General features: G+C 39.3%; 2 protein-coding genes and 1 long non-coding RNA gene across 4 annotated transcripts in view; 2 read left to right on the top strand and 1 right to left on the bottom strand.

The window, feature by feature from the left end:
* The window catches only part of LOC103030667 (E3 ubiquitin-protein ligase RNF123), a 587,096-nt gene that overhangs the window by 460,673 nt on the left and 100,304 nt on the right, over window positions 1–26,119 (bottom strand). The window lies entirely within an intron of this gene.
* amigo3 (adhesion molecule with Ig-like domain 3) lies at window positions 14–22,003 on the top strand. 2 transcript variants are annotated; one of them, XM_022682220.2, is made up of 3 exons: window positions 14–1,594; window positions 1,734–3,195; window positions 19,747–22,003. In XM_022682220.2, the coding sequence occupies exons 2-3, from the start codon at window positions 1,879–1,881 to the stop codon at window positions 19,801–19,803; spliced, it is 1,374 nt and encodes a 457-aa protein (XP_022537941.2). In that variant the 5' UTR covers window positions 14–1,594; window positions 1,734–1,878; the 3' UTR covers window positions 19,804–22,003. The 2 variants fall into 2 exon arrangements, with proteins under 2 accessions (XP_022537941.2, XP_015461871.3); XM_015606385.3 differs by lacking the exon at window positions 19,747–22,003 and having other exon boundaries at window positions 17–1,594; window positions 1,734–4,275.
* Window positions 17,429–17,896, top strand: LOC125787529 (uncharacterized). Its single transcript, XR_007429418.1, has 3 exons — window positions 17,429–17,495; window positions 17,580–17,663; window positions 17,748–17,896. It is a non-coding gene; the product is annotated as an uncharacterized LOC125787529 (long non-coding RNA).

Consider the following 26,119-nt stretch of genomic DNA (forward strand, 5'->3'; position numbering starts at 1 on the left):
GAGGATGTGCATTTCTAGCGCAGAAAAACGGGGTAAAAGAGTCTAAAAGCGGAGAGAGTGCGCATTTCTAGCGCAAAAAAAAAAAAACGGGCCAAAGAGTCTAAAAGCGGAGAGAGTGCGAAAAAGTATTATTTAAAGTGGTATATTTCATTATTTGTTTTATTACAGAGTCTGTGGCCGTGACTTCAAATATATTTCTCCTTCTGGCCCCCAACAAAAAAAGTGTGGACACCCCTGCTATAAATGGTTGTGGAAAGCCAATCTACATTAATTAACAAAACAAAATTGAATCATAAAATTAATTTTTTGACTGAATGGAAATAAACAGGCTCATTTTATGTTTTTGGCTTGTCGTTCACTATCTAAACAAAATCTTTTGAAGTGGTACAAAAGCAAGCGTCTCAATATTATTCCCTTCACTGGCATTAATATCCACTTATTCCTGATAATTAATGTTGACTCCAACCTCTAACAAAGCTTAGTGAGTCACTCAGGCATCGTAGCCAGGAGGAACAATCTGCCAGAAATTAATATGAAAAATAAATAAATAATAGAAGAGGGGAAAAAAAAAAGAAAACACACCACAACAGGCTTTGGCAAGTCCTTCCTTTTCACAATCCCCAGCTCCAACCAATCAGAGCTGAGAAGAAACCCGTCAAAGCCCCTCCCCTGTAAGTCTGAAATGTGTAAGAGCAGGGAGAGCGAGGGAGAGACATAGAGAGGAGAAGAGGGAGAGAAAGAGAGAGAGAGAGGTGGAGAGCAGGGAAGAGAGGCAGCGAGCAAAAAGAAAGCCAACGCCAGCGTGGTGTATACACATGCTCTGTATGAGTGAAGGAGAGGGAGGGTGGGAGCGAGCGAGGGAGCGAGGGACCTATTACCGAGACCAGCGTCTTCCGTGAAACAAGAGCAACAACAGATCCTGATGCTTCACATGAAGAAAAGCAAGGAATGAACGAAAGTTCAGACAACAAGAAAAACGAGTGGAAACAAGACAAAAAAAAGGAGCTCATCTCTTTCTCCTGATGCCACGTGGATGTAAGTGTTGTAAAGTGTTGACAACAAAGAAGCAGAAAGCGTGCGGCGTCAGTTCAGCTCACGTCTGATCCGAAAGCTAAAACGTGAGGATGCTTTTCCTTTCCAAAAATCAGGGGACACTTTCTTCTTTCCTCAGAAATGGCACAGTACTGTTTGTGACAAGCTGACTCACTTATCCTTTGAGTAAAGCGAACAGATTGCCTCTCTTCTCGAGGTTTCCTTGAACTGCTATTGGAGTGACACTTCGCAAGTCTGTTCAGATGAGTGCGCGCTCGTGTTAACCGACTTAGACAGGATGCTGACTTACTTGAAGATCTGCCTTGAGTCTGCAAGTTCTTGATTTAAAGCTCTCCTGCCACAACTGGAACTTGGATACTACACACAGAGACTTTTAAAAGGACGGAAAAAGTACTGGGAACGGCATGGGGTAGAAGTCAAGAACTCAAAGATGTTGGTTAACTCTTGAAAGCCTGGTACCATTTGGAAACTTTTGACCACATTTAGAAAGTTCTGCGTCTGTTGGGATGGTCAAGATAATCTTCTTGAAGACTTCTTGAAGGTAAGAAATACAGTATTTCCTACAATGTGTTTCTTCTTACTTCTGAATTATTGTCTGATTAATCAAATTAATTCAAATTCTAATTGATTTAAACCATTACACTTACTTGCTTTTTCCTGCTTTTCTTCTTTCTAAACAGACGTGAAACGTGGACCAACTGTGGACAGAGCAGGTTTAAGTGGGTGTTCGAGTCACGGTAATAAATCAGTGCTCTCACTGTGTGGTCGTTACTTCTGTAGCACTCTGGCTGCTCTGCTAACCTCCAGCAGCGTCCTGACGGCACGATGCTGTGCTCTCAGGGTGTGGCCGCCCCTCTGATGCTTAGCTCGCTCATGCTGCATTTGACCTGGGCTAGCCTGAACCCCGGCTGCGTCAAGGTATCAGATATCCTCAGCTGCAGCAATCTGGGTCTGGAGCAGGTGCCCAAACAGTTGCCGGCAACGGCTGCAACCTTGGATTTCAACCACAACCATCTGGTACAGCTGGAAGAGGGTAGTTTTGCAGGTCTACCCCATCTCGTTACCCTGCGCTTGGCCCACAATCGCTTGAGCAACCTTTCCCCCGGAACCTTCCGCAATACGAGCGGTCTGCGCCACCTTGACCTTTCCTCTAATCAGCTACACAAGGTGGATAATTACTACTTCCAGGAGCTGGTCAGCATGGAGGAGCTGCTTCTCTTCAACAATCAAATTGTTCGAGTGGAGAGCAATGCCCTGATCAGCTTGATCAACCTGCGCAAGGCCTACCTCAGCCACAATCGACTGACTGACTTCCCGTTCTTCTCCATTCAGGAGCACAGCCATCACTTTCTCGTCACCCTGGACCTAAGCTCCAACCGTATGCCCAAGCTTCCCCTTGAGGACATTGCTGCTCTGCCGGCATCAGTGCAGGGTGGAGTGTTCTTGCACAACAACAGCTTGATCTGCGAGTGTGCAATGTACGGCATGTTTCGACAGTGGGAGCAAAAAGGCTTCCTCTCGGTCAAGGACTACCGGGAGGAGCATACATGCTTGGTGTACGGGGAACCTCGTGCCTCGGTGCAGTTCCTCGAACACTCGCGCTTTTTTGAGAACTGCTCCATAAAGGCACAGGGCCTGTTGGGAGATGCAGAGAATAACTTGCATGTGATTGCCGGAGATTCTGCGGTGTTGGAATGTCAAACATCTCTAAGGGGGCAGCATTTGATCTACCAGTGGGTGTCCCCTCACCAGGAATATATCGCCCCACCTGGAAACAACAATGCAATGCGAATGTATGCAAACGGAAGCCTTGAGATTCTTGAGGCTCGAATCGAGGACTCTGGTGTGTATTGGTGCATGGTGCTGGACCGCCTGCAGTCACGCAACGAAACCTGGGAGGTGAACGTAACGGTGACGATGCGAGATCACGTGGTTGAGCCCTTCAACACGGGCTTTACCACTCTGCTGGGATGTGTGGTCAGCCTGGTGCTGGTTCTCATGTACCTTTACTTGACTCCCTGCCGCTGCTGGTGCCGCAAGCAGCCGCCGCCTGCCACACCCAGCCCTGCCAATGAGTGCAGCGCCCAATCTTCGATCCTGACGCCCACGCCACCCGCCACCACCGAGGGTCCCGGCCGCAAGGTCAGTAACAACAAGCATGTGGTCTTTCTGGAGCCGATCAAGGAGGCACAGAATGGGAGGCCAAGGGAGGCACTGACCTCCGAGCATCCAAAACTGCACGTACTGCGAAGCGATGCTGACTCGGTCACCTCGGTTTTTTCAGACACCACTATCGTGCCATAACATGAGCTTGCCCTCATCCCCCAACCCCTCAATCCACTACAATAGTGGGCCGTTCAACGTGGCAGTCTGCAACTCGTACTGCCTCTCAGGACAGAACAGGGAGAGGGCTCTTTTTTAAAAGAAAAAGTCCTTGGGCAAGACAAGGATCAGAAAGGAAATAAAGGTAGTGAACACAGGAAGGGAAAAAAAGAGGTAAGGCAACCAAGGGAGCTGAGCACTGCCCAGAACATATAGATGTACATGGAGCGCAAGGCTTGAAAGAGCCACAGTGGCTCGGGGGGAAGGTACGCATGATGCTTGTGGATGCAAATGCTGAACATTAAGGGTTAAACCTGGCCTTTTTAGCACTGCTTGAGCCTTGAGGGAATGATAGCTGTACAGTAGATGCCTTGTTTAGAGCTTATAAGCCACTGCCTTGTACTGTATAACCATTATTCTACTGAAATAGCACAATAAGTTATTAGAGCGAATGAGGTAGTTATGCAGACTTCTTGTTTTTTAAAGAAATCAAAGATGTGGATTAATTTGTCCACATATCATTTTTATACTTATGTGTGCCCCTCATAGCCAGGTTAGTACACTTTAGGCAGATGTTTTTGGGCAAGACATTTGGGCAAGACATGAAGAATTGTGCCAGGACTGCACTCCAAAATAAGCAGAGATAAATGTTTTTGTTATTGATGTTTGGAAAATGTAGCTTGTAACGTCTGACATCCGGATGGATATTTAAGGGACATTAAGAGATCAAATCTAGACTGCAAAGACTATTTGACGGCACGGTCAACACTGGAACACTCCTTTACCCCTTTTTAACATTCACCTTCCTTTTCCCCACCTCTATCTCGATTCCTCTTGTTTTCTACCTACCCCTCACAGATCCCTTCTTTATCTGTCTCTTAATAAACCATTCTGCTTCGACTCCAGAGGTAAATGTCTTCCTTTTTTAAGTCTTAAAGACATCTCAAATCAACTCTTTGACAAGGAACACCAAGAGAACTTACAAAACAGCCAAATGTGTGTGTGCCTGTGTATACATGTCTAAGAAGTATACGAATGGTAATAAAAGACAGGAAGTGGTGAAAGAAAGATGCAAAGACTAACGAACTAACTACCTAACTAACTAAAGCAACCAAAACAAGTACAACACTGTGCAATAAACCAATGCAAGAATTCGGTCACAATGCAAATAACTGGGCTTAACAAGGTGGTGAAGGAAAAAAAAAAACGTGACAGTGGAATTACACCACTGTGGAGTCACGGAACAAATGAACTACAAAGGCAACTCAGTTATGTCACCGGCACTGTGCCGCCACGGTGGAAAAACCCTGTGTCAGGTGGAAATGGAAAAATTTTAATTACACAGGTCTATGGCTCAGGAAAATGCTGTGACACACAAAATTAAAACTTGCAGACAGAGGAAGGTTTTTACTATGGAACATTACCCTAGTGCCGAAGCCCCTCCCTCCCCCGAATATCTGCATACTAAATCCTGCTCTGCTCCATCTGTGTTTCTAATTAAAGTGCACTAACTCCTACCACAACCTCCATCACCTTCATAATCGGCATAACCATCACAACCCTCACCGTCACCGTCATCACTGTCACTATCGCTGTGGTATGTGCTGCTAATTGACTTCCATGGTGTTCACGTTGATGTCCTTCCTGTGCAGATTTACAGAATTTAAGGCAGGGATGTCCATTGGCAATCCTGGAAAGTTTTTGTCAACCAACCTCTTGGTATGAATCAAAGCAGAAAGTGTAAAAGATGCCACAAACCACAGTCCAGACCAAAAAAATCATTCAGGGTCAAAATTTGGTCTAAAAAAAAGTGGCTAATATGAGAAGATGTAGCCCATGCATTGGTTGGGCCACTCGCTAAACGGTAACCAAAGCAAACTGGACCAAATGTATTTAATGTGACAAAAACATGAACTCTGGTTCCGACTCTGGTCAAGACTTTTAGGTGTAAAAATGTCCTAAAATCTCTTACAGTCATTTGACCTTTAAGGCTTTGGTGGTCTTTAAGAACCCTTGGGGAAAGAAAAGTTAATGCATCCAGATTCCAGAGTTGTAATGGTCCCAAAGAGAATATTTTAAGTTTGAGTTAAGTTCATTAGTCCCAAAACATCTTTCAGAGACAAAAAAAAATAAATAAATAAACCTAATTTGGTCAAAGGTCAGACAAACTCTTTCCAGGACAGAAACTGGACATCCCTGCTGTTATACATAAAAACCTGCACACAAACAAGTGTTGTCACAATCATAGTGTTTCGATAGTGTGTCCAAACACCACCATGCAAAGCAGCGAAGAGGGGATTGTATGCAGCAGCTGATGAGGGATGTAACTTGTGGCCCTGGATGTGGGAACTAAGCTGATTAGTGAATTATTCATCACCATGGTCAATACTCTTACACGAGTGAATGGCAAAGCATCACAGCACAATGGTTTACAGCCAATCTGGTTCTAAAACAAGTGCCAATTATGACCTAGGATTTCAAAGTCTTCTTTCTGGAACAATTGATCTCAAATTCAGTCTGATTTTACAACTATCCTGGTTTGGTTTGGACTTCCAGACTTTTCAGTTTGGTTACAACCAAAATAGCAGGTGTGAAAGGTACTGCTGAACGACCAAAATTTGGGGATTGGTCCCGATAGACAAGAACATGATCATTCTAAGACCCAATCCTATTTCACTTCTCGTTCATACCACTTAATAGGGGTAGGATGTTTAGATTTTTGTTAGGATATAGGGGTAGGGCGAGATGTTAGGGTTATATGGCTTCCAAACTGGGATTTTCAGAGGGACTCTGCACTTCCAAGACCAAAGAAACCCACAAAGATAATCACAGCATCTTAGTTAAGTGTATATTTAATATATTATCACTCTTCTCTTAATAACACGTAAACGAAAGCATAAGTAGTACGTCTCTGATGCAAGCTGGTTAGCTAAATCCTCTGTTCCACCTTAAATGGGGCTGTAAAACCATTCTGGCACCTGAGAACGGTGCAGGATTTAAGGTGGAATGGGAAAATTAGAACAAGAAGCTAGGGAATAGCTCTGATAAATCCAGTTACCTCCGTATAACGAGACTATTATGGGTGGATGATAATAAAGCACAATGGTTTACAGCAAATCTGGTGCAAAAACAATTGGTAATTACGACCTAGGACCTCGAGATCTCAAATTTAGGGTGAGTTCACAGCTATCTTGTTTAGTTTGGACTTTGAGACTTTTCAGTTTGGTCCAAAGCGAAACCAAATTTGGGCCTTGGTCCTGATAAATGGAAACATGATTATGGACAACCTTCTACGAACCAATCAGCATCAAGTACAGATAGGCAAAGTCCACATAGGTGATGAGACAAGTACTTGTAATATAATCTGCTTAGTAAAATGAAAAGTGAAACCAAAACTAAAAAGGTCTCTAGACCTGGACTTCCTGGAATTCCCAATCGTTGGCCAATCAAGTGACCTTAACATTTCTCTAGCCACCACTGACTACAGAATCAAGGACCAGAAACTGGATGCAAGATCCAGGGAACCCTGGGGATCGTACAGACCCTACTACACAAATGCTTAGAAACGTGTGGGTGCATAAGATTGACGTATGTTGTTTACATCACTGGTTCTCAACCCTGGTCCAGGAGGACCCCTTGTCTTGCACACTTGAGTGCTTACGTTCCTTCATGACACACACCTGATCCAGCCAATCAGCTAACTAACAAGTCCTTCCTGAGGTGAAGGTAGTGCGGGGAAGGTGTGCAGAGCAGGGGGGGGGGGATCCTCGAGGACCAAGCCTGGGAACTACGTAAGCTCTGGTTTACACACAGCGTCAAGAGATCCCCCGTGCCTTTTTCCTGTATTTGGAAAATAGTAGAACAGTATCTTCTCTCTCTCCACCAGCCAGCGAAGCCGTAACAACCCTCCTAGCTGACAGCGATAAGCCCTGATTCATTTGCGTAATGTCTGCGCCTAGCAGGGACTGCCATCTGTGTGAGTCTGGGAAGAGGCAGATTTTCGAGGCCGGGAGGAAGGGAACGGGCACACTCGTACACACACAGGATATGGGCCCTGAGATACCATGCCAAGATATCCACCTCAATTACAGATGAACGTGATCACACATGCAGTGCACTTGGATATAGGAGTGAGACGCCTCCATATTCAAGGGCATTGCCATATCGATAAAACTGTCCAATCAATGCCCAAAGAGGCAACAAACAGAGGCGACAGCATTATGAAATTTGCGTCACCGAGAGTGACTGCATCAGGATTTGAAGGCCCAATGCCATTCATTTCAGTACTGTTTAACAATTGTCAGTACCAATACCAATGCGATACTTTGTTTTTTATATTAATACCTAAACAATACTTGCCTTTCTAATAATACCTTTTTCTAAATTGAAAACCAAAAAAATACAAAAAGTGAAAATTATTCTTACAAAACTTATTTCTTTATTAAATAGCCAAAATAAATAATCCCATTCTCGTACTGTCATCATGGGAGGCTACCATACTTTTGGATCTTGTTGAATCAAGCAAAGAATGAGCATTTTGTTTGAGGCACTTTATTAAAAACCAAACCAACAGAGTTACTTTAACTGGTATTAAACTAATACTACTGGATGCATTCCAGTTTTTAGGAGTTTTTTTTTTTTTTGTAAGAAATATCAGCATTAGATTGGCAAAATTAAATTTTATTTATATTAATGGTGTGCCAATCACTTAATCGCTCTCCACATTTCATGCAAAGTATTAAAAAACAGACCTTTTTTTTTTAGTTTAGACCTTTCCTTACTCAGTCTCTGTATCGAGACATTTGGGTTAATGCCTTTTTGTTATCAAATTTCGATTTTTTTTTTTGAGGGACTCTGATGCACTCCCCATCGATAAGAGGGCATAAGCGAACAAAGAAACCCAACAAATGTAGTCCAATGTACTCAATCCTCATTGTTAAAATCTCGTCTTACAACCATGATAACCACTGCATCTTAGTTTAGTGCAGTTTTAATATTTATTGCTCTTTTCTTCATAACATGCATAAAAAAAAAAAAATCACAAGTAGTACGTCTTGATTGCAAGCTGGCTAGCTAAATCTTCCGTTCCACCTTAAATGGGGCAGCAGAACCAATCTGGTACCTGAGAACGCTGTATGATTTAAGGGAACGGCTCTACCTAATCTAGCTAATTCCTTATAACGAGAAGATTATGGGTGGATGATAATAAATAATGGTTGCATCTTGCCTGAAAATGTAACTACAGTTCAGAAGTGAAGCTGACAAACTTTATCGCTTTAACTTCATCACACAGAGCTGCTAGAAGCCTGTAAATGAGGAAGTGTCCTTTTTAATAACTTATATCGATGACATAATGGTCTTTACAGGTTGTGCAGTTTCTCAGTTGAAGCATTTCTACTTATTTGTACCTCAGTTTGAAGGGGAAAGGTGATATGTAAAAACAAGGGAAGGTAGAAACGGTATTCGGCCTAAATGTGACTACAAAAGAACAGACCCATTCTAAAGGAAAAAAGCCACGACACAGTCATGATAATATTATTAAGTCATGATATAACTTATATAAGTTGCTCATTTAAAAGATGAGTCCATCAGTTTCACTGCCAGAAGGCACCGCAGCTGTTCCTACAGCTTCCCTACTGGTCCTTCGGCTTTCACGACACCATCATTATTTAGCAAAAAGGGCTTCCCCTGTGTTCTCCTTCACAAAGGAGGACTACATTATGTGAAAAAAAAAAAGAATGAATGTGGGGGCGGGGATGCCCGAAGCGGTACATTAAAGGGAATCTCTCACAGAGGCAGCACCAGTTTCTATCTTCCAGTATTTCAGGATATTTTCCCCTTAAAATAAGGAGAAAACTCTTAACTGGAGATTTGCCTAACAGTCTGTGACTGGGAAGTAAATGAGAGAACTTAGGAGTAATTAATTTCGGGAGATCTTAGCGTGTAATAGGATGCAAAAGTGTCCTTAGCAGGCAAAAAAATGATGATGGCAATTAAATATACCCGTTAAAAGTGTAATCTGGCTCAGTTGAGGCACAAGAATAAGAACCATACCATCTACGCAAAAGATTGCAGACAAAAACACAAAAGAAATGGTTATTTTATCAAGAGAATAAAAGCAAAAAGGATATAAAGCTATTATCGACATTATCTACAGAACCTACTGCAAAGAAAGGGTTTTGTTGATGCAAAGAACCCTTCAAGTAAGTAAAGAAGCATCCCTTTAAGCATCCAGATGGTTCTTTTGGAAGTTTGGAGTTTGAAATTGTACTATAGAACCACTGACTTTACTAAAAAATCATTAAAAACGCTTTTTAAAAGAGTTTAGGAAGTGTAAAACCATTCTACATTACCTTCAAGATAAGCACTTTTCTAGTTGTAAACTGCTGCACCACAGTAACCACCTAGTGTTTGCCTAGCAACATTCTAACAACCACAAAGCAAAAAGAATAAAATAGCAAAACAACAGGCAACAACCCAAAACATCACAGCATCCACCTAGCAACACTATACCTGTCCATCTATCAAGCCCTTAGCAACACGATTGCAACCACATAGGATACCACAGCATCCACCTAGCAACACTGTAGAATCTATCTTGCGTTAACTTGCTATCACAACAAGGCAAAGAACAATGATTCAAACCTTTTTAGACTCTATTTATACTTTTTATACAAGCACCAAAATGTATGTTATGTACTTAGGCAAGGAACAGCTTAAGAATCCTGAAGATTGTTTGAATTGTCGGGTTCTTTTACGAACCAATACCTTCACTAAAAAAAGCCTTTAAGAATGATTTTTAAATAGTGTAAAAAGCTCGAAACCTTTTTAGAAGGTGGCCCGCATAAGATTTAATCAAAAAAGAGACCTCTTATTTCGTTGGTTAGCGATTTTGACCAAGAAATGCATCAAAATGTTCTCAAAATATCCCCCAAAATGATCTAAATGTGAATTATGTCCAATAAGGCAAGAAACAATTTAAGCATTCAGATAATTTTTGGAATTGTCATTTTCCTTTACCAACTACTACCTTAAAACTAAATACACCTAATCGTCAAGACAAAAAAAAGACAAAGACACCCTTATTTAACCTTAAAACCTTACCACTTAAACTTAAGGGTGATTTCTAAAGAGTTTAGGAAGCTCGAAAACTCTCTAAGAGTAGAAAAGAATAACTTAGTTTTAAAATTGTCAAAACAAAAAACAAAGCCCCTTATTTGTCTTTTGTCCATTTGTTCCTGGCCCACAAGAAAACAAAACACCAAAATGAGCAAGTTCTTCAAGGGTTCTTTAGCAAATATGGTGGCTATGGTGGAGTTTAAGAAGCTTAAACCCTCTATAAAGCAGAAAAGAAGCCCTTGTTTTTAGAAGGTGGTCCACTTAATGATCCAGCCATAAAACTAAGACCCCTCACTTGACTTTACAAGGTTTGGTTGGCGTGGTCGACCAGAAAAACGACCAGAATAGTTCTTCAAGCAAATCGCTGCTTCTTACGAAAGAACCTTCTAAGCAATTCTTAGTTTATGAATCTTAAAACATCTTTAAAAGCAAAAAAAGGCCCTTGTTTTTAGAAATAGTCCACAAAATAGAAACAACAATAAAATAAAGACCCTCATTTGTCCATTTGTCCCTTGCCCACAAGAAAAAAAAAAAACACCAAAATGAGCATCTTTAGTAAATGCAGTGGCTTTTTAAAGAGAAGCTTAAACCCTCTATAAAGCAGACAAGCAAACAAGACCCTCAAACAAGGTAAGGCATCATTAAAACATTCAGAAGATTCTTTCTGTTCCTTAATTGTTCCTCAAATGCTCTTTAACCGAACCCCTCCTTCTTATGATAGAACCCTCTGAGCAGAGTTCTGTAAAGAGATTATGAATCTCAGATCGCCTCTAAGAGCAGAAAAGAGGCACTCGTTTCACAGGAAGATCCACATAATCGCCGAGCCAAAAAAAGAGCAGTTTTCTGCAACTGTGCATCCAGCTGGTCCCACAGATAAATAACCCTCTCCACTCTTATTCATTTCCTGTTTTTCCACCCAATCCTTCAGGAGCGATGCATCTTAGTGCCTCTGTACCGCACTGATTAGAGGCAAATGCTGCAGATTTAGAGGCATGCTTCAGAGGCTCATCGATCAGCGCGGTTTATACCTGTTCTGATGTGCGACTCAAAGGCTTCGGTTTAGAGCCGACACTAACCTCTGCAAGTAACGCCTGGACACGCTCGACTGTAAAACTGAGCAGAAGATAAATCAGTGGCTGGACTTCCAGTTTTTGTCCTTCGAAGCTTTTGTTAATTAATGTGGAACGAAAACCATGCCTGGCCTTTGTGTTTAGTTCGACTTAAAAAGTGAAAAACCTCAGGAGTAACACTTCAAACCTGCTGATACCACGTAAGCCACCTAGCAACCACCTAGCAACACCATAGAAACCACTTCACAGCAACAGAACAACTGTCTAGCAACACGACAGAAACCACTTTACAGCAACAGAACAACTGTCTAGCAACACGACAGAAACCACTTTACAGCAACAGAGCAACTGTGTAGCAACACCACAGAGACCACTTCACAGCAACAGAGCAACCGTCTACGAACACAAGTTAGGAACACCATCCCAACACCTAACAGACCCATAGAAATCCCTGGCAACATCCTAGCAACCACTTAGTAACAGCATAGTTCCCACCTGCTATACTATTGAAAATACCTAGTAATACAACAATAAACATTTTAGCAGAATAAGAACCAACTTATTAACACAATAGCAACAACAAAGCAACTACTCAGCATTACCACAGCAACCACCTAAAAAAACTACGCCCAAAACTCACCCATTTTTAATTAAGAGAATTAGTAAATGCCTTTTGCGTGATGTGCAAATGACCGATGCGCTATAGATCGCTAAAACAGGGCCCTAAGAAACTTTTGATGAACTTCAGAACTAAACTCTTTATCCCTGTTCTGGCACTACTGACAAAGAACGAGGTGACGTCTTCACATTACATAATGAAGTTTTCATAAGTGTGTTTTGAACACGGGAACAATAGGCCGTACTTATCCGTGCGAGTGCTCTAATGTGTCTGAGAGGGAGGGCGGCACATCCAGAGAGGATACTCTCCATAACACACGGTTTTACACTGAGAGCCTCGGGCACTGCCTCCATTAAGAATTTATCAAACCCTGCCGACTTCACTTCACTTCGCGTCTCTTAAAAACAAGAAACAAACCAGCGTCTGCACGCCGCACGGAAGAAAACACAGAGCGCAGCGGAAATGATCACGCAGGTGAATCGCAATATCGCCGTTCACAACTAAACAAATCACTCTTTTTCTGAAAGGCCCGTGTAGAAATTCGATTCACACATCAGAATCGTATGCATTTTTTACATACCATCAAACCACTAGAGGCACTGCGGAGCACTGTGTAGAACAGCACCGCCAAAGAAGCATACTGGCAAGCTAACAAACTGGACTAATGTGGAGCCAAACCCTCCGTCCTGCCTGCAGAAAAATGAGAACAGCACTTTATCTGAGGAGCTCCTGCTGCTGTTTCTCACAGTATGAGAGAGCTTTTGTCCGAGTAAAATAGAAAAACAACAGCAAACAGCAATTATTCTCCTAGAAAAAAGATGAATGAAACTAAGCAAACGATCCTCGGCTTGTAAAAAAGTTCCTCTCGTCCCCCAGACGGGCTTCACTTTACTTTCTAAATCAGTTTCTCTGATTTTGCAATATAGGTTTATGTTTGAGTAAAATGAACTTTGTTTTTTTATTCTTAAACTACAGACAACATTTTTCCTAATTCCAAACAAAATATTGTCATTTAGAGCATTTATTTGCAGAAATAACAAAAAATATGAGAAAAAAAAACTTTCAGACCTCACTTTTAATCACAGTTTTCATGTATCTTGGCACCATGTTCTCCTCCACCAGTCTTACACACTGCTTTTGGATAACTTTATGCTGCTTTACTCCTGGTGCAACAATTCAAGCAGTTCAGTTTGGTGGTTTGATGGCTTGTGATCATCCATCTTCCTCTTGATTATATTCCAGAGCTTTTTTATTTCATTTTTAAGTGATCTCTTATTTTTTTCCAGAGCTGTATAAACTCCTAACAATACAGTTAGTATATACATAAATAAAACAATAAAATATAACAATAAAAATATCATGATATACAGTTTTGGTCATTCCGCCCAGCACTACCCTGAAGGACACCTTGTCTTGGTTTATCTTGGTTCTCCCCGATACTCATAAAGCTGTTTGTTTGGGGCCTTTTTTCTTCTGGCAGTGATAAACTCTACCAGTCTACCAGGGTTCCTCCCTCAGCACAGGCCACTGGTTGGAAGTGGCACAGCACTGGAGGTCATTACCTTATTAAGTTCTGCTTTGGAAAGAATGACCTGTAATAAATCTCAGCACTGACTAAACATTTAGATGATGTTTGGTTTCGTCGAACGGTTGGTCTACTGGAAGACAATGGAAAGAGAGGGAGGGCCAGATAGAGTCATACAATGGGTTCAATGGGAAGAACAATCTTCCCAAGAAAAATAATTGGGACACATCCAAAAAAAAAAACACCCTTATAAAGAGATAGGGAGTCCAAGAACGAGCGTAAAAATGAGAACGGCGGAAACTAAAGTCACGCCGAGAGAGACAGGGGAGGGATGTAAACAAAAGCTCACCAGAGAAGCATTTTATGTTTTATTATAGCTCAAACAACCTCACGGGCCAGATGTTTAATGTTTAATGCTTGCAGGCCAGATCTGGCCCTCGGGATGCCTATTGGCGACCCCTGGTTTACAATTTCAATGTCTTCAACATTAATCGTGAAAAAATACATACATTAATAAATAAACAAATATATTGGTAGCGTAGGTGCACCTGCATCTATTCTAATGTGATCTAAACCTGTTTTTCTTACAGTATAAACTTTCTTATAGTTGGGGGAAATGTGTCTAAATAATATGAGTAGGTGCCTAAAACTTTTGCACAGTACTGTACACTTATAATAAATATATTTACTTATTTATTTATTTGGTTTCTTCAGTTTTAGACTATTTCCATTGGTCCATTTGTCAGGAAACATTTACTCAATGTAAAGGACAGCTGCCTTTTTCAAATGACAGAAGAAAACGATGAGTGTGTGTTTCTGTGTTTGTGTGTGTGTGTGTGTGTGTGTGTCCGCCAACTCGAAACTCAACTGAAATAAAGGCAGGAATCAGCAGGTGGAGAGCGGAGGCCTGGTGACAGAACGGAGGCTTGTTTACGGGAGATGGAACAGAAAAAGTGGAGCTTAAAGTTTTTCTCCCCAAGTTTTTCCTCCAACTGAGAAAATCAATACAGAAACGGACTGAGAATGAAATCTCATTTTGATGGCACTGTTACCAAACACGGCGTGCCACCTGCCTTCCATTTACCTGCAGCGTGTGTCAGTGACACCAGCCAAACAGCCAGTGGGCATTCAGGACACATGACACTAAGCTAACAGCAGCACCTGCAACTGTTGATTTAGGGAGGCAGGACTCCGGCAATAACAGCTCTGACCTGGAGTCCAAAGGTGAAGTGAGGTGTTCTCCTATTGTTTATCATCCCATTATATGTTTTTGATCTTGATTACCAACATTTAGACAATATGAGACACACAAATTTGAGACAATACCTGTAGAACATCTGCAAACCATGATATCATCTATAAATAAAATAAAATAAAAATAAATGATGTCAATTTCTACTAACATTAAAAAATGATGTTTGCACCATTATAACCGTCTACCAGTCTCTGACACTGACTGGAAGAAAGTGTTTTTTTCCCCATGCAATTACTTTAAAAACTGTGGCCAAAAAAAGTGTAGTGTTGTCCTATTTGTTTCCTTATCCCATGACATTATACCTTATATATATATATATATATATATATTATTTTTTACAAATGATTTTTGATTTTGATTGCAACATTTCTAAATTTCTTCTCATTTCCTCCATCTGTTAATACTGCTCTCACAATTGGTCCATTTTTTACTTTGCCAGCTATCGCACAGCTTGGCACAAATGTGTCGATTCAATCCTATTGGGTCTCCCTCGGAGTTTCAAGCACTTTATTTAGGCGGTATTGGACAAAGCAGCACTAAACCAACACCCACTGATAGAGGGAACATTGACCACCTACAGATCCAGAAGAATCCAGCAGAGCCATAACTGCTAAAAACCTAAAGCCAAGCTAAGAAAATCCCTATAAATCACATTTTTATAGGGAATACATCGTATTTTAGGGAAATCTAAGGAAATCTTTGCTAGTTTGCGTAACAAAACACGTTAAATTAATCTAATTGAATTAATATCTGAACTATAATTCTCCAACACCTCATCACATGCATTAAAAAAAAAGCCTCTGCTTCCTCTAAAACCCTTCCTGCACTGGTGCTCTAAGTCTAATTGCAGGATTGCAGGAACTCCACCATGTTGCCGAAAAGCTGAAAAGCCTGTAAACATGTTTTTTTTCCTGCTTTCTTGGGGCCAGAGATCCAAGCCGCTGACACCTGGGTGAATTAAAAACTATTGAAGCTTGTCGGGCTTGTGCGGAATACAGCTGCTTTTACCATGAATAATTTAAAATACAGTGTTTTATTCCCCCCAGTGGTTCAGGGTCTGTGTGGTGTATGAACTTGTACCATAGATTTGTAGCTTTTACATCAGTTTGAAAGCCAGAACAATGAGTTAATGCTAGTTTCCTCTAATAGCAGCTAAAATCACAGCTAGCTACTGTGGTTCCTTTGTCTGTGGCGGCAGATTGGTCCAATGCTGATGTCTTTTGTCCTTCGACAATTTTTACTGCAAGCGTCTCTAGATCTTTAATAGTATACATACTGTGTGAAGATTGCTACAAAAATGGAACTCATTTTTAAATATATTTCTATGTTTTTTAAAGGAAACTTTCTACTATAAAACAAAAGTGCAACATCTAGGTCTAGCGCCTCTGCTGGCTGGCTGCAGTATAATAGGTAGCTCCGCCCCTCACAATATGTTTCTATGGCAACACAGATTTAGACTTATTTAAGCTTAGTTTCTAACAAAATAAAAAAAATAAAAACAGAGGGTGTTTTCTACAGTCGCTGCGTTCAGACGAATCAGGTATCAACTATTAGCAATTTTTATTACGTCATTAATACCCATTATTCACAACTAGTATTTTATTGGTATTGACTCATTACTTAGTATCTGCATTGATCTGATACTCAGTATCGATACTGATTTGATACTCAGTATCAGTATAGATCTGATACTCAATATCAGTATTGATTTGATTCTCAGTATTTGTACCCATTTGATACTCAGTACAGCAATTGATTAAATGCTCAGTATCATAACGGATCAAATACTCAGTATCTGTATTGATTTGATACTCTGTATCGATATCAATAAAATGCTCAGTTTCTGAAGGAATGTACTACTCAGTACTGATATTGATCAAATTACTAGTATCAGTTTTAATTTGATACGCAGTATCCATACTGATGTAATATACACTATTTGTTTCGATTTGATACTCTGTATCAGTATTGATTAAATGCTCAATATAGGTATTGATCTGGTACTCAGTATCAGTATTGATTTGGTACTAAGTATCAGTATTAATAAAATGCTCATTATCAGTATTTATCGATTTTTATCAGTTTCAGACGAAGCTTTGATCCTTTGTTTTTACCACTGTGCTCTAGCAGAATACCCAATACACATTGGTGTCCTTTAGATTGAATTAAAGGACATTATTCACAATTAGTAGCCTAACAAATCTGTACTGTGTGTGGTTCTGGTGCTTTAAGCGATTGAGCAAATTTAGTTCAATATTCTGAATTTTTTCATTCTTACCAGAATTGCATGGTTTATTAAATCTATAGAAACACAATGATGGAAATGGATCACTACTGACTGATAATCAACATTAAGGTCCTCAAATCAGATCCAGTTCCAGGCAAGGACAGACCTCAGAATGACTCAGAATGAGTGTCCTGGTGCAGCTATAAAGGTGATAAATGCAGGTTTTAAGGTGATAAATGCAGGTTTTAAGGTGGTAAATGCAGGTTTTAAGGTGGTAAATGCAGGTTTTAAGGTGATAAATGCAGGTTTTAAGGTGGTAAATGCAGGTTTTAAGGTGGTAAATTCAGGTTTTAAGGTGGTAAATGCAGGTTTTAAGGTGGTAAATGCAGGTTTTAAGGTGATAAATGCAGGTTTTAAGGTGGTAAATGCAGGTTTTAAGGTGGTAAATGCAGGTTTTAAGGTGATAAATGCAGGTTTTAAGGTGATAAATGCAGGTTTTAAGGTGGTAAATGCAGGTTTTAAGGTGGTAAATGCAGGTTTTAAGGTGGTAAATGCAGGTTTTAAGGTGGTAAATGCAGGTTTTAAGGTGATAAATGCAGGTTTTAAGGTGGTAAATGCAGGTTTTAAGGTGGTAAATGCAGGTTTTAAGGTGATAAATGCAGGTTTTAAGGTGGTAAATGCAGGTTTTAAGGTGGTAAATGCAGGTTTTAAGGTGTTAAATGCAGGTTTTAAGGCTGCAGGCTGAAGCTCTCCTGGTTAAAGAACACAGCGGGCCACCGGTCGGTTTTACGATGGAGAGTCTGAACTGTTTGTACACTCTGGATCAAACCGAACACAGCAGAGCTCTCTCAGCACTCAGAGTCACGCTGACCATAACACTTCTCTATCACCTAAAAGGACAGCCACTTCTCTACGGCTCGCTTATAAAGAGCAAAGCTGTCACTCTCAGCCACTGACGGAGCTGCTCAGATGGATACTGATACTAATTTGCATGTGTGTGTGATGGTACCAAGCTGAGCTCCTATATAAGAATCAATCTGCTGGAGGACAGATTTCACTGATCTCAGAACAATGGCTGAACTGGGTAACAATGAAGGATGTAGGTATAAAAGACTATACTAGGTGTGTGCTGATTTAATATAAGTATTGGTATTGATCAAATGATCAGTATCTGTACTGATCTGATACTCAGTATCAAAATTGATCAAACTGTCAGTATTGGTATTGATTTGATACTAAGTATTGGTATAGATTTGATACTCATTTTTGAAATCGAATGGTCATTATCAGTATTTATCTAATACTCAGTGGGTATTAATCAAATACTCAGTATCGGTACTGATTTGCTACTCAATATGAATACTGATTTGATACTCAGTATCAGTATTGATTTGATACCAAGTATTGGTATTGATTTGATACTAAGTATTGGTATAGATTTGATACTCATTTTTGAAATCGAATGGTCATTATCAGTATTTATCTAATACTCAGTGGGTATTAATCAAATACTCAGTATCTGTACTGATTTGAAACTCAATATGATTACTGATTTGATACTAAGTATCGGTATTGATTTGATGCTCAGTGTAATTACTTTATTGATACTCAGTGTCAGAATTTATCAAATGATCAGTATCTGTACTGATTTGATACTCAGTATCGGAATTGATTAAATGATCAGTATCTGCATTGATTTAATAGTATCAACACTGATTTGATACTAAGTATCAGTATTGATTGGGTACTCATTTTTGAAACTGAGCAAATGGTCAATTTCGGTATTGAACTAATACTTAGTAAAGGTATTGATTAAATACTCAGTATCGTTACTGATTTGATATTCAGTAACAATTGATACTAATTTGATACTCAGTATTGATACTAATTTGATACTCAGTATCGGTATTGACTTGATACTCAGTATCAGTACCGATTCAGTACGCAGTACTAGAACTGACCAAATGATCAGTATCTGTATTGATTTGACACTCAGTATCAGTACTGGTTTGATCCTTAGTATTGGTACTGATTTATTACTCAATATAGTTATTGATTTGATACTCTTTTTTTTAAATTGGGCAAATGGTCAGTATCGGTATTGAACTAATACTCAGTATAGGTATTGATTAAATACTCAGTATCGTTACTGATTTGACATTCAGTATTGATATTGATTTGATATTCAGTATCAGTACTGATTTGGTACTTTATTTCTGTACTGATTTGATAAGCAGTGTCTAAATTGATTTAATACGTTCACTATTGATATTGATCAATTATTAGTATATGTATTAATTTGATACACAGTATTGGTATTGATCAAATACTCTATTAATCAGATACTCAGAATCTGTATTGATCCGATTTTTGTGGTACCGGTATTGATCAGTATCAGTCCAATACTAAATGATAAAACTGTAGTGTGTGAATGATATCTCAGCTAGCTCTCAATTTTTGTTATAAGCTTCTTGCACATTCTCTCTTTCTCTCTCTCTCTCTCTCTCTCTCTCTCTCTATCTGTTATCCCCACCCCGTCTCTCTTTCTTTCTACAGGCCGGCAACCACTCTATTGTTCCTGACGTGTGGACCACGGTCTCGTCTCCACCGTGAATTTTAAATGCAGGAAGACGAAAAGAAAAGACCCTGCTTCACAATCAGAGAGCAGCATCTATCTACAGCACCTCCACAGGCCACGGAAATCCTGAGATCCTCCCGATAACGTTCCCTAAACACGCCCTGCTAATCCCGTTCCCAACAAACAATGCATTTACAGGACTTCTTCAAACGCAACAGATGGACTGGATTCTGCCCACGCTTTGAGAACTGGCAGGAGAACAGCCTCTCTGAATAATGAACTGGTAGAAATGGAGAGACTGGAGGCTGAACTGGTTGAATCTGAATGTTTATGATGATGTCCTTCTTGTTTATTTAGAGCACTGATGAATGAAATCATTTAAATAGCTTAGCCTAGCCGCTAATGAATGAAGGTCTTTTAATGGGAATGCTATTGAGTAAGTGTAAGCATTGCATTCACACTTATACACTTATAAACTGATAGAGTGAGCGTTAGATATGAATTGAATATTCTGAATGTGGGTCAATATCAATATAACATGTCTTTTGTGTCTGCAGCATAGATTAATATATAATTTATTATATACATATATAGATGCACATATATAGAGAAATGTTAACCTTCACTTTAAATATCTTTATGTACGTTCTTGGTGTGGCACACAGTGGATAACACCACTACCTGCCAGTGAGTTACCCTATTATGTAGGAGACTGGGGTTCAATTCCCGCTCTGGGGGACTTAAAGCTGTGCTACACCAATAAGAGTCCTTGGGCAAGACTTCTAACATTTTATTGGTCCTAACCTTGTAAGTAGCTCTGAATAAGAGCGTCTGATAAATTTCGTAAATAAAATAAATTAAATTAAATTAAATGGTGCTCTTCCCTGCATGTCTGCGATACTACCCGGTTAAGTCAAATATTATTTATATTATTGTTATAATTTGTTTGATTAAATAAATAACACAGGTTTTAATATTTAAACATCTCCAAAATCACCAATTTTTTCCCCTAAAACTCTTTTTAAAAAAGTAACCCTGACCCTAGTGACATCACAGCCTTCATACTGTTTTACTGCTGCATGGTCAGCAGTTCTTAATATTAATTTCACATTATATTTATTATTTTGTCTCCAAATTTAGCTGAAATAACACATCATAAAGAGTAATAAAAAGGTTTGCAACTCTAGTTCAATCATATTTCATTACATTTCAATTATAACTCCAATTGTCCACCCTGTCGCTGTCCACCCAGTTATGCAGCTTGCTCCCGACAGACCGATGAATGCAAAACGCATGCAAATAAAAAAAAAAAAATATATATATATATATATATATATATATATATATATATATATATATATATATATATATATATATATAGTGAATAATCTGGGAAATATATATAAAAAATATGACAAACAGTCAAAAAAGCGAGCTAACAAATTCTGTATCTTTGAAACAGAATTAGGTCATACAAATGAAAAAAGTAAAAAAAAAAAAAAAAAAAAAAAAAGCCAATGGAATTTCATTAAATGCCAATTATCTCTATTTTTTTGATAGATGATTGCAAAATGCATGCATGTGAAAAAATGAAGTGATTAATAAAGTCTTAACCCTCCATGGCTTAACAATAATAACAATAATCACCATTAATTTTGCATTATTCCCCTAAAAAAGTAGTAAGTTAGTAAACAAAGAAAATATATATGTGATGTTTCGCGACTTTTTGTGACAAACAAAAAGCATAATACAAAAATATAAAGGAAGGGATTATAACCAAAACTGTATTTTGCTGCCAAAGGGGTTAAACTGAATTATAAAATGTAAAGAATTAACACGAATTAAGTGTTTGTTTTTTTTTGTGGACCCAAAGGCAGGTGTATTTTGATAATGACCCAAAAGTGTGTGAAAGTGAGTCAGGATTGATAAGAAAGCCACCAGCATTTAATAAATAATAAACCCTGATCAGTACCATGCTCCACCGTCTGCTGTGTCTATTGTGTCATTTCTGTGATGTTACCAATCCGTCATCCTTTTGCTACTATAGAATCAGAACACTAAACATATAGCGTATTTTTTGCACTATAAACTGCATTTAAAACACTTTAATTTTCTTAAAACTCATCAGAGCTTCTTATAATCAGGTGCATCTTAGGTATGAATTCTACCAGTCAGGTATTAAGGAGCAGTAAAGCCACTAATGTACAGCATTATACAGGAGCTTCAGTGAAGTTTCTCCATCACAGAGACTGGAGCAGTATTAGCATTAGCCGCTAACCGCTATTTCCCCGTTCAGAGGTGATGATTATTGAACTGTAGCCTGCTGCTAACCCTGACTAGCACTGCTGGAGCAGCATAAGCATTACCCGCTAACCGTGCTCGCTATTACCCAGTTTAGAGGAGCGTATTATCGGTCTGTAGCCTGCTGCTAACCCTGACTAGCACTATTGCTGGAGCGCTTAGCTGCTAATGCTAATGCTAATGCTCCAGCCTTAGTGCTGGAGAAATTTGGGATTCTAAGCTTACTGTAAATAAACGGAAGCACTTTCCTCCCCCAAATAAACAGTTTTTGAGGGGGAAAGCTCTAGAAGCTGCTGCTGCTGAACACACTGAAAAAAAACCCTCTACTAGGGGTGGGCGATATGGCTCTAAAATAATATCACGATATTTCAGGGTATTTTTGCGATAACGATATACTTGACGATATAGGAAAACTAAAATAATTTATTCATTTCAGGAATATAGTATAATAGTATAACAGTATAATCATAATGTGGCAAAATAAATAATATGGCATAAAATAATATAATGCAGCAAATAATATTGCAGAATATTTAGTGCATGCATATAAACTGCAAACTAAAACAATTATACAATAAATACACCTAAAGCTTCACAGTAAATAATAGACTACTTTTAAGACAGAACAGCCCTATTATCACGATATGGATTTTTAATATCATGATATTTCTGTGTCACGATATATTGTATACGATATAATAATGCCCACCCCTACCCTCTACTATAACCAAGATGAATAGATGCCTAAAAAAAAGGCTGTTTGGGAAAGTATCGGGATGGGAGGCGCGCACCCGCGGCAGATAGCTCAATTCAGAGTATGCACAAACCAGTGATGGGCTCGCAACAGGAAGCAAATCAAGCGTGATGTATTTCCCAGCAGCGTGGATCAATCTATGGAACAGCGTCCAGCAGGGCGGGCATTAATAACAGTGTTTACTGCTCATCCATCACCAGAGCTGTCACACAAACACAAAAACTACAGCAGATCCACACTGTCAGCAAAAAGAAAATTATATTACTGGCTTAAAGCAAAAAACACACTGGGGAAAAAACTCAATACATCCATAATATTCACTACAAAAATAAGCAAAAAAATATATATATACAGAGGATACTAGTGCATCTCAACAAATAGAAACTTTGAATATCATCTAGTTTAAGCGTTTATTTCTTTTATTGTTGATGATTATGAAGCTTACAGCCAATGAAAACCCATAAATCAATTGATACTTTTTTTGCAGTGTGGGCAGTGTGCCTGCTGGAAAATGAAATCTCTAAATTTTTGTGGGAAAACAAAACTGCACTGACTTTTTTGGACTTGATAATAAAACACAGTGGATCAACACCAGCAGATGACAGACATGTCTCTCCAAACAAACCATCACTGATTGGTGGAAACTTCACACAAAACCTCGAGCAGTTTGGTCTGTGTGTCTCTCCACTCTTCCTCCAGACTCTGATCCCTTTATTTCCTTTAAATGAAATGTAAAATTTACTGATGATCAGTGATGGAAAAAATAATTAATTTAAGTAACAGGACAGAGTGTTTAGATTAACCTTCCCAGGCATCGTTACAATAAGATAAATTATACAAAAATAAATTAGTAAATGAGGTAACTTAATTTTTATCTTTTCATGATCTTCAGAAGAACCAGCTCATGCCACTTCCTGTGGTAGATGTGACTTCCTGTGTAGAATGTTCCAGATGTTTTAGATGATCAGGGTAATGTGTTACAGTAACAGGACTGAGTGAAACACAACAGGGACACTAAACTAAAATGTATATGTATATGTATATATATATATATATATATATATTTTTTTTTTTATATATATATAAATATATTTTATGGTAAAGTTTATAGTTAGAGAGTGGGAACAACGGAACATTTAGTGTTCTATGTCGTTTTTATTAATTGTAATAATTGCATATATATTCGCATAGCAATTAGGTCTTATTAGGCTTAAAAATAAAATGTATTTTACAGTTTTTTGTGTGCACATTTATACATGTAATTTTTCTTAGGGACAGAAATGGCACAGATTAGACGAAATATGCATAAACTCTTTAAAATTTAAATTAAGTAATATTTAATGTATTAACTAGAGAATATTACTCACTGTCGTAGTTATTACTGTTAATTGTAATTGTAATTATATTTGTAATTACTGCAAAGTGTTACCATATTTTTAACCATAAACTAAAATTAACCTATCTTCTTAAAGGAACATTAAACCCGGTGATTTAACATCATTAATCACCAAGACTATCTTCTCCTAGAAAACTTCAGACAAACTAACTTGAACTTAAAACCTGAACAGAATAAATTCATCATTTATCACCGCTCCACCTGCTGGCACTTCCTGTCCACGAAGCCGTCCAGATCAGATCAGCTTTCCTGCCTCGCCCTCCGTCTCTGCCATCAGCACAAACAACCTGAACTACAGCAGCTCCAGACTAAACCAGGAAATCAATACAGCAGCTGAATTAACTTCTGCATGAGTCACCAGGCTAATATCTACTGCCTCCATCAATATACTCACTGTACATGAATAGAGATACAGATTCATTATTCACATCAAAAAAAAAGAAAAAAGGGAGACCTAGGATGGCAGTTCTTAAACAAAATTCTGATCTGTAAAATCTGCAGGTAAGTAATTAAAAGCTCAAGCTGAAATACCTGGTAAGTACACAGCAAAAACTGGAGAATTAAAATTGTGTAGCCGAGTGGTCTAGCGGTTTAAAGCGCTAAGTGCCACTATGAGCGGGAGGTCGCAGGTTCGAACCCCCACTCATGCAGCTTTACCATCAAGCTGCCGGCGCTCAGAGGGAGCACAATTGGCCCTGCTCCCTCCGGGTGGGTAGATGGCGCTCTCTCCCCACATCACTCCTAGGGTGATGTCCACATTACAGGGCGTCTGTGAGCTGATGTATCAAAACTGAGTCGCCGCGCTTTCCTCCTCAGAAATGCTGCATCAGCAGCAGCTCGAAAAGAATCACATGTGTCTGAGGAGGCATGTGTTAGTCTTCACCCTCCTGGTGTGTTGGGGCATCACTAGTGATAGGGGGAGTCCTAATGAGTGTGTTGGGTAATTGGCCGTGTAAATTGCGGAGAAAATGGGTTTTTAATCACAGTTTTTTTTTTTCATGCAACTTGGCATCATGTTCTCCTCCACCAGTCTTACACACTGCTTTTGGATAACTTTATGCTGCTTTACTCCTGGTGCAAGCAGTTCAGTTTGGTGGTTTGATGGCTTGTGATCATCCATCTTCCTCTTGATTATATTCCAGAGGATTTCAATTTGGTAAAATCAAAGAAATGTATCATTTTAAGTGGCCGAGATTATAATATATAATGGCCAATGGTTTCTGCAAGTTATTTCATACTCTGCAAACTTGCAAAATCAAGTTTAACCAAAATAATTTTATTTATAAAGGTCTATAATATGGAAACAATTTCAGCAATTGTAGATTAATTAAGTGATGCTGGGAATCCAACCAAAGGGAAACATGGGAAATCTCATCTCCTGCTAATTGGTGGGAAGAGTGTGTTCTAAAGGCTACAGCCAAGGCCATCCTGGGTGTGGGACATGCAGTAAAGGGTGTAAAGTGCTGGACCTCCACCCAAACCCTTCCCTTCCCTTCACTCTTCCACTCACGCTGTTAACTCAATTACATCCTTGCAATCTAATTAGTGCAGCATCGCATGAACTGCATCGCATGCCTTTCAGCAAACATAACGGCGGTAAAACGGTGAAGCAGATCTTTCTTCTAATACGAGAGGTGGGCGTGGGGAGCGTTTCTGCTCATTTTTTCAACGCACACTTCTTTTCTTCACCGCAGAAAAGGTGCAGAAGAGACAGTTTGCTTAATTCCATATATTCCATCACCCCGCGAAGGCTCCATTAAAAAATCAGACTCGCTTTTCTGCGCTCGCCAGAAAGACGGCCCGTTTGCCGGTTAGCTTGATTAAGGTTAGCGAGCTGGAAGACTGTACTCATTCCTCTTATTGAGGACAAAAGAAATGCGTTTCCTCAGCACTTTTAATG

This window comes from Astyanax mexicanus, chromosome 24, assembly GCF_023375975.1.
Source record: "Astyanax mexicanus isolate ESR-SI-001 chromosome 24, AstMex3_surface, whole genome shotgun sequence".
Classification (NCBI taxonomy): Eukaryota; Metazoa; Chordata; class Actinopteri; order Characiformes; family Acestrorhamphidae; genus Astyanax; species Astyanax mexicanus.